Below are 13,751 nucleotides of genomic sequence, written 5' to 3'. Positions count from 1 at the left end.
CATCTGGGAAAATGAGGGAGTTGGATAGACGACCCCTGAGGTTCCTCTGATGTGTTAATTTGGGGGCCCATGTCCCTAAGAAGCAGAGTCTTATAATTTAATACTGGCTGTGTGAGCCCTTAATTTCTCAGCCCCATTCTTTGCCTCCCAAGGATCTATAAACTCTCTGCCCCCCAAGGATCTATAAATGTCTAATGGCTAATCTGTCTTGGTAAAGGGAATTTCCATGGGAGTTCCCTCAACTGAGTCCATCATCAGACCAGACCAAAAGAACAGGTTGCATTATTAGTGAGGGGTGAGTCCTGCCCTTCTACCAGTGCCAGTGACCGGTGATCACCCCCAGAAGGGAAGTCAGGAGCCTTCGGGGGCTTTCCCTTGGCTTCCTCCTCATGGGTGCGGTGAGCTCAAGCCCTGCTTCTTTCCTGACAGACAGTGGCACAGATCCTGCCTTTCCGAGACCGGAACTGGAAAGCCTTGGATCGCCTGTGGAGCCGGCACCATGTGGACAGGGTGGAGATTATCATGAAGGAGACGGTGGATGCCGAGGGTGAGTAAGGGATGGAAAGAGAGAGGGAAGGAGGAGGGAGAGGCCTTCACTGGACCTTCCCTGTTTCTGGTCCTCCTCCTTAAGTCTCCCACTGGGGGGTGGAGGTGCCAGGAGCCTGGAGAGCTGACTTTGCTAAGAGCACCACAGGCTGGGAAGATCCTTCCAGTCTTCTCTTGTATTTTCAATCTGTCAACAGTCAGAAGCTGGTGGCCAGAAGCTGGCATCCATGGTTGTCCGAAAATCTAGAAGGAGGCCTCCCAGAGAGCTGGGGGCAAAGCAGGCCTCTCCCAGTGCTTTATGGGAAGATCTCAAGTATAGGGAGAAAGCTGGCTGCATTTGGAGTCAAATAGGTTGAATCTCCTCTCTTCCCTTTGCTAATTTGAACCAAAGAACCACTGAATTTGATGTTGTCAGGGGCTCAGCAGTCATCCGGTGCGCTTTAATCCTCCCCAGTGATGCAGGAGCCCCCATCGCTCCACGCAGACTGTTCTGCTTTGGGACAGCTGGAACCGTTAGGAAGTCTGTCCTGACGCCAAGCCTACACTGGCAGCTTTGCCCCTGCCCCTCGTCTTTCTCCTGGGGTTAGTAAAAGGTCAAGGCTGCTCCCTCTTCCGTTGTCCTGCCTTTCAATTCAATTCAATCATTTATCACCACTTTCTATGTGCCAGGCACTGTGCTAAGTGCTGGGGAAACAGATAATTCAGCTCAATAGACATTGATTAAATGCCTACTATGTGCCAGGCAGAGAACCAGGAACTATAGAGGCAAATAATTCAATTCAATATACATTAAATGCCTACTATGTGCCAGACAGAGTGCCAGGAACATAGAGGCAAATAATTTAATTCAATATATATTAAATGCCTCCTATGTACCAGGCAGAGTGTCAGAAACTATAGAGGCAAATAATTCAATTCAATATATATTAAATGCCTACTATGTGCCAGGCAGGTTGCCAGGAACATAGAGGCAAATAATTCAATTCAATATATATTAAATGCCTATTATGTGCCAGGCAGAGTGCCAGAACTATAGAGGCAAATAATTCAATTCAATAGACATTAAAGGCCTATTATGTATTATGCTAAGAGCTCTATATACAAATAAGAAAAAGAGATAGCCCCTGCCCTCAAGGAGCTTGCCATCTAATGGGGAAGACAGTATACCAAAAACAAAACAAAAATAAAAATAACAAACCCCTAAACCCCACCAAAAAAAAAAAAACAAAAAACAAAAAACAAATCAAACAAATCTAAAAAGGGCAGGGGAAACGGACCCACATTTATTGGAAAATGAAGCTACAGGGAGGCTGTAAGCCCTCTCCTCCAGCCCTCTAATCAGAGGGGAGAATGCATCAGCCAGGGGTGGAGAGGCAGAGATGGGGAATGGTGTTCTTGGAGTCTAAACCAAGCTAAGGACACCTAACAAATCTCTCCGGAGCTTTTTTGTCAGTTCTCAGAATCCTCAGTTTCTTTCAACCAAAGCTCATGTGGTCTGGACTCATGTTATTTGCCCCCCCTTGCTTGTGCCTCTGTTTCCCCAGCTGTCCTAAGCTCGGCACAGGTCCCACCTTCTGTAGGAGGCCTGGTCCCTGCTCCCTGGGGGCTAATCCCCCTGTGCATTTACCTTCATCTACTTCCTCTTTCCCCTGAACCTAGTCATTAACATGCTGTTCCTGTATTAGACTGATCATCCTTAAAAGAGGGAATCACTTTTGGTTTTCCTCTGTATCCTCAGTGCTTAGTATAATGTCAGGAACATTGTTATTTAGTCCGTCTGATTTTTCACTGACCCCGTGGGCTGTACCATCCATGGAGTTTTCTTGGCAAAGATACTGGAGTGTTTTGCCATTTCCTTCCAATGGATTAAAGCAAACAAGGTGATGTGACTTTCCCAGGATCATGCAGCTAATAAGTTTCTGCTCAGATTTGAACTCAGGGCTTCCTGACTCCAAGTCCAGCATTCTATCTAACTGTCTCTGACTGATACCCAGTAAGTACTTAGCAAATTTATGTTGATTGATCAATTGCCATCTATCTGATCGGGGCCCATCCTCCCCTTGGGAAATTGATTTTTTGAATCTAAATGTGAGACTTTACATTTATTTCTCTTGAATTTCATCTCAGCAGACACCTCCCAGTGCCTTAGAAAGTTCCCAGATTTGACCAGAGAAATCACCAAGGTCACAAAGTTCCTTAGTTAGCCCTCTATGGACTTGCTGTTATTGCTTGATTTCTGGAACGTCCCTGCTGTTCCTTGCCATTGCCTTAGCCAGCCTAGTTCTTGCTCTCCATTTCCAAAGTCTGGTTGCCCATGAAAGGCCTGGGTGTGGGGGCCGGCTACTGCCGTCCCCTTCCTTCCACCGAGAGTGGAGACCAGGGAGCCAGTGCCGGGCGTGTGGGCGCTGCTGCTGCTGCTGCTGCTGCTGCGGAATGGTGAGCATGGCTGCTCCCCCTGCAGTGATGCTGCAGATTTAGTCTGCAGAGTTCAGCAGACAGTGAGGTATTCCTGGCCCGCATGCTAAGGAAGCCCTCTTGGCTCAGCCTCCCTCCCTGGGTCTGCGCTGGAGGGGAGGAGCAGGGGTCCCCGGCGCTGCCCTCCCGCAGGAATCGGCTCTTCATTCTCCATTCTCCATCCTGTCTGGCTCCCTCCTCCTCCTCCCCCTCCTGCTCCTTCTCTTCCTCCTCCCTCTTCTCTGCACTGTTTTCCTCCTTCCCTCCCTCACTTTTGTAATCTTTCATTAAGGACCCCCGGGAGCCCTTGTCTGCAGAGACCATTTATATATGTGCTTTGGAATCATGGAAAAGGAGGAAGAGAGCCAGGGAGTCTCAGTTTGGGGACTCTGGGATCAGGATAACAATTCATGTCTTTTAATAGTACTTGAAGGTTTTATAACAATATTTTATACTTTATACTTTTATAACTATGACAATTTTTGAGTGTTTTCTGGCTTATAAAAAATGTTCCCCCCCCCTTTTTTTTCTCCTAATTTAATTTTTTTACTCCTAAACTCTTACTGCATTAAGGGCCATGTGCCAGAGTAAAAGTCAGTGGACTTTTGTGTGTATCTGTGTGTGTGTGTGTGTGTGTGTACACAGACCTATATATATGTTTAGTCAGTCATTCATCTCATTATTTCATTACTTGCTTGCTCTTACTCTATTTATCTGTTTGTCTGTCAGTATATTTATTTATTAGCTAAGCCAGTGTTTTCAGCTCCCCTCAGTAAGCACAGCTGATCAAGCCCTTCTCCATAACTTAGAGACATGCTTGGGGGCCTGAGACATAAGGCAGTTAGTCCAAGGTCACGCGGCCACGTATTAGGAAAAAAATTTGAACTCCAGTCTTCTTGCCTCGAGGTTAGCCCACATGCCTGTTACTGTACATAAGGTATGACAATCCATGAGCACGATTGTCAGATTTGTCCATTGTGGTGAGACCTTGAGATTGGGAACAGATGTCAGTCAGTCAGTCAGTCTGCAAGGACTTATTAAGCGCTTACTTTGTGCCAGGAACTGGCTCTGAAGAAAGCGGAGAAACCCAAAAGGTCCCTGGGCAGCTCACACCTTAGTGGGAGGACAGTAGGGAGCCACAGGCAGTTATTGAGATCATGTTGGCAGCTGATGGATGACGGGTGGATGTCATTTTCAAGGCCAGGCTTCTTACTTGAAAAGATGATCAAACTGAGACTCGGGGAATGATGGGGCTAGAGGGGGTTGCTGCCCAAAGTGCGTCTGTAGGCTTAGAAGGCAACTAGGAGTTCGAGGCAAGCGGCAGAAAAACTGCCCAATTGGAGAGGGAAGGAAGCCACTAGCTTGGCCCATGTATGCAGTAGGCAGTTAAGTGTTGCATTAAGCTTAGAGCCAATAAAGACCGGAAGTCAAATGCTGCCTCTGACACTCCCTATTGGGTAAGTTACATAATTTCCCTAAGATTCCTCATTTGTTGGACTTTATTTTGTTGTTCAGTCACGTCTGATTCATCGTGACCCCGTTTTGGGTTTTTGTGGCAAAGATTCTGCAATGATTTGCCAGTTTCTTCTCCAGCTCATTTTATGGATGAAGAAACTGAGGCAGGCTGAGACTTGCCTAGGAAATATCTGGGACCAGACTAGCTGACCTCCAAGCATTCTTCTAGCTCTCGACTTGGATCCTGTGGTCCCTGGAAGCACTCAGCAAATGAGTCATCCTCATTATTGTGCTCCCTCTGCCTAATTATGTCTCTTGGCTGTTCTGCACCCCAGCAAACTCTCAAGCGCTCCGCAGAGGAGCTGGGCTTTCCCTGGCACCTGGTGTCTCCGGAGAGCTTGCATGGGGGGTGATGTTGTGCAGGAGCTCCTGCAGGGACGTGTCTGGGAAAGAGTGAAGGCTGCTTCCCTCTGCATCCCTCTGCCGAAGTCTGTAGTTGACTTTAGAGTATAGGGAAAGAATTGTGGCTCAGGGGAAGGAACAGGGAATCTTAAGGCTAGCCCCTGGGTTTGAATCCCTGTGGAACCCTGGGTAACCTTGTGCAAGTTCCTGCCCCCATCTATCATCTGTAGGAAGATGGGGTTGGACCGAAGATGTCTGTGGTCTACAAAGGAGAGAATATTTGGGGAGCGCTCTGCAAATCTTAACTCTCTATAGTGATAGCATGGAGAATGAGGGTGAGGATGAGGATGCTGGCTCTGGGAGCCATGAGGTGCGGAGGAGACATCCTGGACTTAAACATCCCACTTCTAATACTTTATGGCTGTGTGACCAGGGACAAGCCTCCATTTCCTTGTGTGAAAATGGGATAGTAATATATATCACTCAAGGTGGAGGCTATTGGCCATGGAATCAGGAAGTTCCAGGGTCCAGGCCTGCCTCCCACGAAATTTGACTGTGTAATCCTGGACAAGTCACTTAACTTCCCAATGCCCTGAGCAGCTCGTGAAGACTATAAATTATAGAGGAATAACCGATTGGTACAGGAAATTTTCATATAGGAAGCTTCTTCTTCCTTAAAAATCATAGATCCAGACTAGAAAAACAAACATAAATCTATCCCGGCACTTAGCCCCATGGCTGTTCAAAGTAAGTTTAATAAGTGTTGACTGACTGACCAATGAGAGTGCAAACTTGAATGTGCTGTTTTGTCACATTCTAAGTGTGGGTTTTTCCATTTCCTGACTTCAAGTATTTTCATCAACTATCCCCCGGACTTGGAATTCTTCCCTCCCCATCTCTACCTCCTGGCTCGACATCTCTATCTTCCTAGACAAAACCTTACATTCTGCAGGAAGCTTTTCCCATCTCCCTCAATTCTAGTGGTTTCCCTTTGTGTTGATAACTTCCCATTTCTCCTATTTCTTATTTGAATACACTTGCTTGTCCGTACTCCTCCATTAGATTGCAGTTAGAAAGACCTGAGTTTGAATTCTCTTACTCTTACTAGCTATATGACAATGAGTAATTCACTTACCCTGTGTTTGCCTCAGTTTCCTCATCTGTAAAATGGGAATAGGACCCACTTTCCCAGGTTGTTGTGAGGATCAAATAAGACAAACTTTAAAATGCTGTATAAATCTCAATATTAACATTACTATAGGTCCAGAGCTAGAAGGTCATCTAGCTGAGTTCCCTAAACTTTTTACTGGGCCCTGACCCCATGTTGCCTCTATCAATACAGTTGGCACTTTCTCCAAAACTCAAAAGGCTTCATGATTCTAGTATTGCCAAAAGTATAATGAGAGGTGATGGTCTCGAGTCACATAGCCAATGTCAGAAATGGGATTTGAATTCATGGCTTCATAACTTTGAGTTTGACTTTTTTTTTCTTTTTATGCTATACTTTATCTAAAAATATTGTTATTTTTCATTAAGAGATTAAGCTGGCAATTGGTTATACTTTGAGAGCCTCACGTGGGCCCCATTCAGGTCAGCATGTTTCCTAATGACCTCAGAGCAGGCAGCCACTTGGGAAAAGTCCCTGAATTACAGATTCTTTCTTAGTAGATGCTCCCTAAAGGTCATCCTTCCTCCTAGAGTCCAGCCTTGTGCCTTAAGCTGGCCTTACAACTGTCTCCAAAGCAGAATTAGTGACTTAAATACTGGCTTGAAAGTCAGGAGACCTCAATTATTTTTTATCAAAAAGTTTCATCATTTATTTATCTATCTTATCTATCCATCCATCCATTAATTTATTTGTTTGTTTATTATGTGTTTTGTTTTTATAGCATAGTCACTTCTGGATATATGTGATCAAACATCGCCCTGACCAAATTAACTCTCTCTTGTAACAAAGAGTGATAGACAAAACTTAACAGAGGAATCTCCAACGTTCCTCACCTGGCTCCCCAACTCCCTGTGAGAAGGAAGGAGGTGCTCTTTCATGCCTTCTCAGGGACCAAGACTGAACTCCACAGTTAATTCTTCATTTGGCTTTGATTTTGAATTTTCTTTGTTTACCTTGTGGTGGTCATTACTTAGAAGTAATTTAACAGATTCTGCTCACTTCTCTTTGCATCAGTTTATACATGTCTTTTCATGCTTTTCTGAATTCCTCGTATTTGTTATTTCATCACATTATACACCTGATTTAACTCCTTCATTTTATAAATGGATGAAAGGAAAGAAGAAAGAATTGAAGAAGGGAGTAGAAAAGAAAGGAAGGAAAACAGAGAAAGAAAAAAAAAGGAACAAAGAAAGAAAGAAGGATTGAGGGAGAGAGGATAAAAGGAAGGAAGGGAGAGGAAGGAGGGAGGAAGAAAAGAAAAGAGGGAAGAAGGAAAGAAGGAAATGAGGTAGGGAATGTAGAAAGGAAGGTAGAAAAAAAGAAAAAAGGGAGGAAAAAAAAGGAAGGGAGAGGGGGAAGAAGGAAGGAAATATTAAGGATCTGTTATGTTCTAGGCACTGTATACTTTACAGATATTATCTTAATTGATTTTTGCAACAACTCTGGGAAGTAGGTACTAGTATTATCCCCATTTTATAGATTAGGAAACTGAGGCAGATAGAAGTAAAGCAATTTGCTCAAGATCACAAAGCTATTAAATATCTGAGGAGGAAAATGAGACCCCCCAATTTGTTGAAGGTCCCATAGTTGCTTGAACTCAAGTCCTTTGATTCAAAATTGGTCCCTCTTTCCATTGGTCCATCTTTCTGATGGGACAATAATATTCCATTATATTTACATATCACACTTTGTTCAGCTATTCAATCAATAGATTCCCAGTTTGTTTTCAGAGCTTAGTTAGCACAAAAAGTGCTGCAGAATATTTTGGCAAATATAGGGCCTGTTTTTGCTCTCTTTGGGCATATGCCCAGTGGTAGAATTTCTGGGTAACAAACTTCTTTTTTTCCCTCTCCCTGCTGCTCTGTGACTGCCAGTGCCCTATTGTGCCTGTTTGAAAAGTAGAGATGGCAAGAGTTAGTTCCTGCCTTTCTGAGCCAAGATGGCGGAATACCTCCATACTTCTATGAAGCTAAACAACATGGGTATTCTTTTCAATGATATGGATTGAAATCTGATCATGCCTCTTTTATCTTGGATGGGTCTTGTCTATTTGCTCCCATAAATCCTTTCCAGGGGTCCTCCCAATGTGCTCATGGCCTTCTCACTCTCTTGTCCTTACATGGATGCAAAATTATTAATCCTTTATTTATCCCTCATTCTTCTTGTGGGATTGGCCCACTTACTTTCCTGAACTGACATTTTGTCTTCTGGTTTTATTTATAGCACACTCAGCCACAAAATCACCTGGACTGATAGGACTGAGATCAATAGATTTTGGAGCTGAAAGAGAGTGATCTTGAAGACTGACCCTTTCGATTTACAAATTGAGACCCAGAAATAAAGCATCATTTGCTACAGGTCACACTAGTTAGTATGTAGTAGAGATGGCATTTCAACCCAGCTGACTCCAAATTCTTTCCACTTCCTGGCCATTACCAAACCTTCTCACTTCTAATATTTTCTTTGTATTTTCTTTCCTTATTAGAGTGAAATTTTCTCGAGGGTAGGGATTGTCTTGTTTGCTTGTTTTTGTAAGCCTAGTTGTTTTCAGTCTTGTGCAGTGATCTGTGATTCCATACTGAGATACCAAATGGTTTGCCATTTTCTTTTATGATTTGTTTTACAGATAAGGAAACTGAGGCAAACAGGGTAAAATGACTTTCCTAGTTCCTTACAACTAGTATGTATCTGAGGTCAGATTGAGCTCAGGAAGATGAGTCTTCCCAACTCTTATCTTGTCACCATGTCAAAGGACAATGATCTCACATTGCCAGTTCTGATAGTTAAGTTCTTGCTTATAGATGATCTAAAAAAGTTATATAAAACAATCCCCTGTCCTGAGTGACTCCCTTCCATTCCATTCTTTCCATGATAATCAACTTACAGACAAAGAAGCTAAGGACAAATGCCAAAAATCATGCAGCTTTTAAACAATCTATAAGCAAAAACTTAACTCTTTAAGGGATTGTTTTTATCTGTGTTTTTTCCAAGTACATGAAAAGATATCTATAACATTGATTTTTTAAAAAAATTTTGAACTCCAAGTTTTATCCTTCTCTGTCTGTTTCTTTTCCCTCCTTCCTAAGATAGTTAGCAATTTGATATACCTTATATATGTGCAATCCATGTAAAACATATTTCATATTAGTCATATTGAAAAAGAAGATACAGATTAAGAAAAAAAGTGAAAATAGTCTACTTAAATCTAAATTTAGACTCCATCAGTTCTTTCTCTGAAGGTGGATAACATTTTCCATCATCAGTCCTTTGGAATTGTCGTGGGTCATTGTATTTCTGAGAAGAGCTAATTCTATCATAGTTGATCATTGCACAACATTGCTGTTACTGTGCACAATATTCTCTTGATTCTACTCACTTCAGTTTGCATCAGTTCATGTAAGTCTTTCTAGGCTTTTCTGAAAACATCCTACTCATCAGTTTTTATAGCGTAATAGTATTCCATTACATTGATATAATGCAACTTGTTTAGCCATTCTCCAATTGATGAACATCTAAGGGATTTTCTTAAAACACAATTTGACCAGGTCCCCTCATGCCCGCAAAGAACTCCAGTGACTTCCTCTTCAGTCTAGGATCCATCCTCAATTTGGCATTCAAAACTCTTCTTGGCTTTCTTTAAGTCCTAACCAAACTCTCATTTTCTACAGGAAGCTTTATGCAACCCATCTCAATTCCAGTGCCTTCCCTCTCTTAACTCCTATTTATCTTGTATTTAGCTTATTTGCACATATTTGTTTGTTTATCTCTCTCATTAGACTGTAAGCTTTTTGAGGGCAGGGACTGTGGTTTTATTTTTTATTTTTAGTTTTCAACATTCATTTTTGTAAAACTAGTGTTCCAAAATTTTCTCCTTCGCTCTGTTACTTCCTCCTTTCCCAAGACAGCAAGCCATCTGGTATAGATTAAATACATGCCATTCTTTTAAACATGTTCCCATATTTGTCATGCTGTGCAAGAAAAATCAGATCAAAAAGGGAAAAAAACATATATTCAAACAAACAAAAAAGGTGAAAATACTATGCTTTGATCCACATTCAGGCTTGATGATTCTCTCTCTAGATGTAGATGGTATTTTCCATCCTAAATATGTTAGAATTTCCTTGTGTCACCACATTGTTAAGAAGAGCCAAGTACATCAAGTTGATCATCACCTACTCTTGTTGTAACTGTGAATAATCCCTTAGTTCTGCTTATTTTACCTAGCATTAGTTCATGTAATTCTTTCCAGGTTTTTCTGAAATCAACCTGCTCATCATTTCTTATAAAACAATAATATTCCATTACATTCATATAGCATAACTTTTTCCCCTACTGATGGATACCCACCCAATTTCCAGTTCCTTGCTATTGCAAAAAGGACTGCTACAAACATTTTTGCATGTGTAGATCCTTTTTTCTTCTTTTATGATCTCTTTGAGATACAGACCCAGTAGTGAGACTGCTGGATTAAAGGGTATGCACAATTTAATAGCCAAGGCACAATTCCAAATTGCTCTTCAGAATGGTTGGATCATTTCACAACTCTACCAACAATGTATTAGTATCCCACATTTCCCACATCCCCTCCAACATTTATCGTTATTTTTTCCTGTCATCTTAGCCAATCTGAGAAGTGGATAGTGGTATCTCAGAGTTGTCTTAATTTGCATTTCTCTAATCAATAGTGATTTAGAGCATTTTTCGCATGACTAGAAATGGTTGTAATTTATCAGTCTGAAAATTGTTCATATTGTTTGACCATTTATCAATTGAGGAATGACTTATGTGTGGTTCTCTGTATTTTAGAAATGAGAACTTTATCAGAAACACTGTTTGCCAGCTTTCTGCCTCCCTTCTAATCTTGGCTGCATTGATTTTGTTTGTGAAAATCTTTTTTAATTTAATGTAATCAAAGTGATCCATTTTGCATCTCCATAATGTTCTCCAGTTCTTCTTTGGTCACAACTTACTCTCTTCTCTGGCATGTAGACTATCTTTTTGCTCTTCTAATTTGCTTATAATATCACCCTTTATGTCTAAATCTTGAACCCAATTCTACCTTATCTTGGTATTGAGTATTAGATATTGGTCAATGGTGTTAGATGTTGGTCAGTGCCTAGTTTCTATGATACTATTTTCCAATTTTTTCAGAATTTTTTGTCAAATAGTTCTTATCCTAGAAGCTGGAGTTTTTGGGTGTATTGAACACTAGATCACTATAATCACTATTGTATCTCATGAACCAAACCTATTCCACTAATCTACTATTTTATTTCTTAGCAAATACCAGATAGTTTTGATGATTGACAGGAACTCTTTTTTGCCTCTTTCTGTATCCTCAGATGCACAGTGGCACATAGTAGGTGTGTAATAAAAATTTATCGATCTACTCTTCACCACCTGACTCCATCCTTCCTTTCTAGCTTTATTAGGCTTTATTCCCTTACATGTTCTCTCTGGTCCAATCCAATTAGCCTTCTTGAAATTCTTCATCTCCTACCTCCCTGCCTTTGCATTGGGTGTCTCCAATGCCTGGTTGTTCTCCCTCATTATCTCTGCCTCTTGGAGTCACTGGTTTCCTTCAAGACCCAGCTCAAACACAACCTTCTGCATGAGGTTATTACTGGTTCTCCTAGACCTTTTTTCTCCTTCTTTCCAAAAACTCCCTCCCTCTCATCTGCTTTGTATGTTTTATAAATATTGACTTAAATATGTGAGGCAGCAAGGGGGCATCGTAGTGCACACAGCATTAGGTCTGAAGATCAAGGAGACTCATCTCCCCGAGTTCAAATCCAGCCTCAGATACTTCCTAGCTGTGTGACTGTTAACCCTATTTGCTTCCATTTTCTCATCTGTAAAATGAGCTGGAGGGAGAAATGGCAAACTACTCCAGTACCTTTGCCAAGAATACTTCAGATAGGTCACAAAGAGTCAGACATGGCTGAAATGACTAAACAATTTAGGTGCATGCTGTCTTCCTTATTAGAATGTAAGCTTCTGGAGGGCAGGGACTTGTTTTACTTTTGTCTTTGTATCTTCAGGACCTAGCACCTAGTGAGTGAATATTTAATAATTGTTTACTTATTGAACAATGGATTAGTGACCCCTGGAAACTCCTTTACGATGTATCCAACAAGCGGTCACCCAGCCTTTTACTTTCGTCTCTCTGCTGAGGAGGAGCTCACTCCCCTCTCCAAGGTAGCTCCTTCCAATTTGGGGCAGTTCAAGTTGGAACATTTTTCCTTGCATCGTGCTTAAATTTGCCTTTTTGCAACTTCTTGTCCCTTTGCTCTGAGAGCTTTGTCTTCTGGGACCAAACAGAATAACACTCCTCTTTCAACTTTCAGACACATGATGACAGCTTGGCTCAATCTTCTCCTCTCTGGGCTGAATCTCCCCACTTCCATCCTCATATGGCATGGATTTGAGGCCCTTCCATATTCTGGTTGCTCTCCCTCCTCCTCTCAAGCTTATCATTGTCCTTCTTAAAATGTCATCCCCAGACCTGACCGAAATATTCTAGCTATCATCTGAGCAGGGTAGATGATAGAGGCTCTATCACTTCTTTATTCCTGGAAATTGTGCTTCTCTGTCTCAATCCTGATTCTAGCACTTGCATGGCCATGGATAAGTTCGTTATCCTCATCAACTTTCAATTTCTTCATCCATAAAATGGGGATAAGAAATACATATGGGATAACGCATACTTCACAGGATCATTGTGAGAGTCTCATGAGCTAATTGGTGTGAAGTACTTTGCAGAGCATGGTATAATGAATAGCATCCCAGATTGGAAGTCCAAGGTTCTGGGTTTGACACTGGCTTCACTTTAGACAAATCACTTAAAAAATCTCTTAGTCGATGAGGATGTTGGGCTGGGATTCTGTGACCTCATTTCCATGGGCCTCAGTTTCCTCATCTATGAAATGAGCATAATGATATTTAGACGCCTCATTATTAGGGTCATTCTGAAGTCTAGCCCTTCAGGGTCATTCTGAAGTCTAGCCCTTCAGGTACTCTAGAAATCTGAGTTTGTGTTTTTATTGTCAGCGGTCCTAAAAAACTGGACTCTCCTGTCAGGGAAGATGTATGTGGAGACTAATGTTACTTTTGCCCTTGCTTCCCTTTTTGGAGGGCTTCCTTTGGCCAGGAAGGGGAGGGAGGAAGAATTTCCCAGAATAGAGGAGGTTTGCACTGTCCACACAAGAAGGTCATTGGTCCGAGGGCCTGGTGCTGAATGATCTCAGCATCCCAGATGTGGAGCAGCTGTGCCATCTGCTCTCAGCATGGGTTTGTGAATAGGGTAGTACCAGAGTCAGAGGGGTCAGGAGAACTAGCTCCCCCCACCCTCACCCCCATCTGCTCTGCCTCCTGCAGGTGAGGAAGCATCAGTCAGCCAAGACCAGCTGCCAGATCTGAATGGCTGGTGGGGCAGTAGGAGAGCCCAGCCCCTTCCTACAGGAAGGATTTTCTCCTTTCTGCCTTGCTTTTCTCTATTTTTAAAGATCCCAGCAGGTGACTGACTGCAGGGAGAGCAGATGGGACTTGTTTAGAAACCTCTTCCTGATTCAAGAACAGACGTGTCTGAGGCAGAAAAGAAGGGAAAGTGACAGAATTATCAATCTAGACCCAAAAGGGACTTAAAAGGCCATGGGGACTAATCCACTTATTTGACAGACAAATACAGAGATTATGCAACTTGTCAAGGTCACCAAGACAGCAGATT

General features: G+C 42.2%; 1 protein-coding gene across 2 annotated transcripts in view; it reads left to right on the top strand.

The window, feature by feature from the left end:
- The window catches only part of H6PD (hexose-6-phosphate dehydrogenase/glucose 1-dehydrogenase), a 37,425-nt gene that overhangs the window by 9,945 nt on the left and 13,729 nt on the right, over window positions 1-13,751 (top strand). For both annotated transcript variants that reach the window (XM_031962917.1, XM_031962918.1), the window contains exon 3: window positions 430-547. In XM_031962917.1, the coding sequence (XP_031818777.1) occupies window positions 430-547 (118 nt within the window). The remainder of the gene's footprint in view (window positions 1-429; window positions 548-13,751) is intronic.

This window comes from Sarcophilus harrisii, chromosome 3 (assembly GCF_902635505.1).
Source record: "Sarcophilus harrisii chromosome 3, mSarHar1.11, whole genome shotgun sequence".
Classification (NCBI taxonomy): domain Eukaryota; kingdom Metazoa; phylum Chordata; class Mammalia; order Dasyuromorphia; family Dasyuridae; genus Sarcophilus; species Sarcophilus harrisii.
This window is presented reverse-complemented; position numbering and strand designations above follow the sequence as displayed.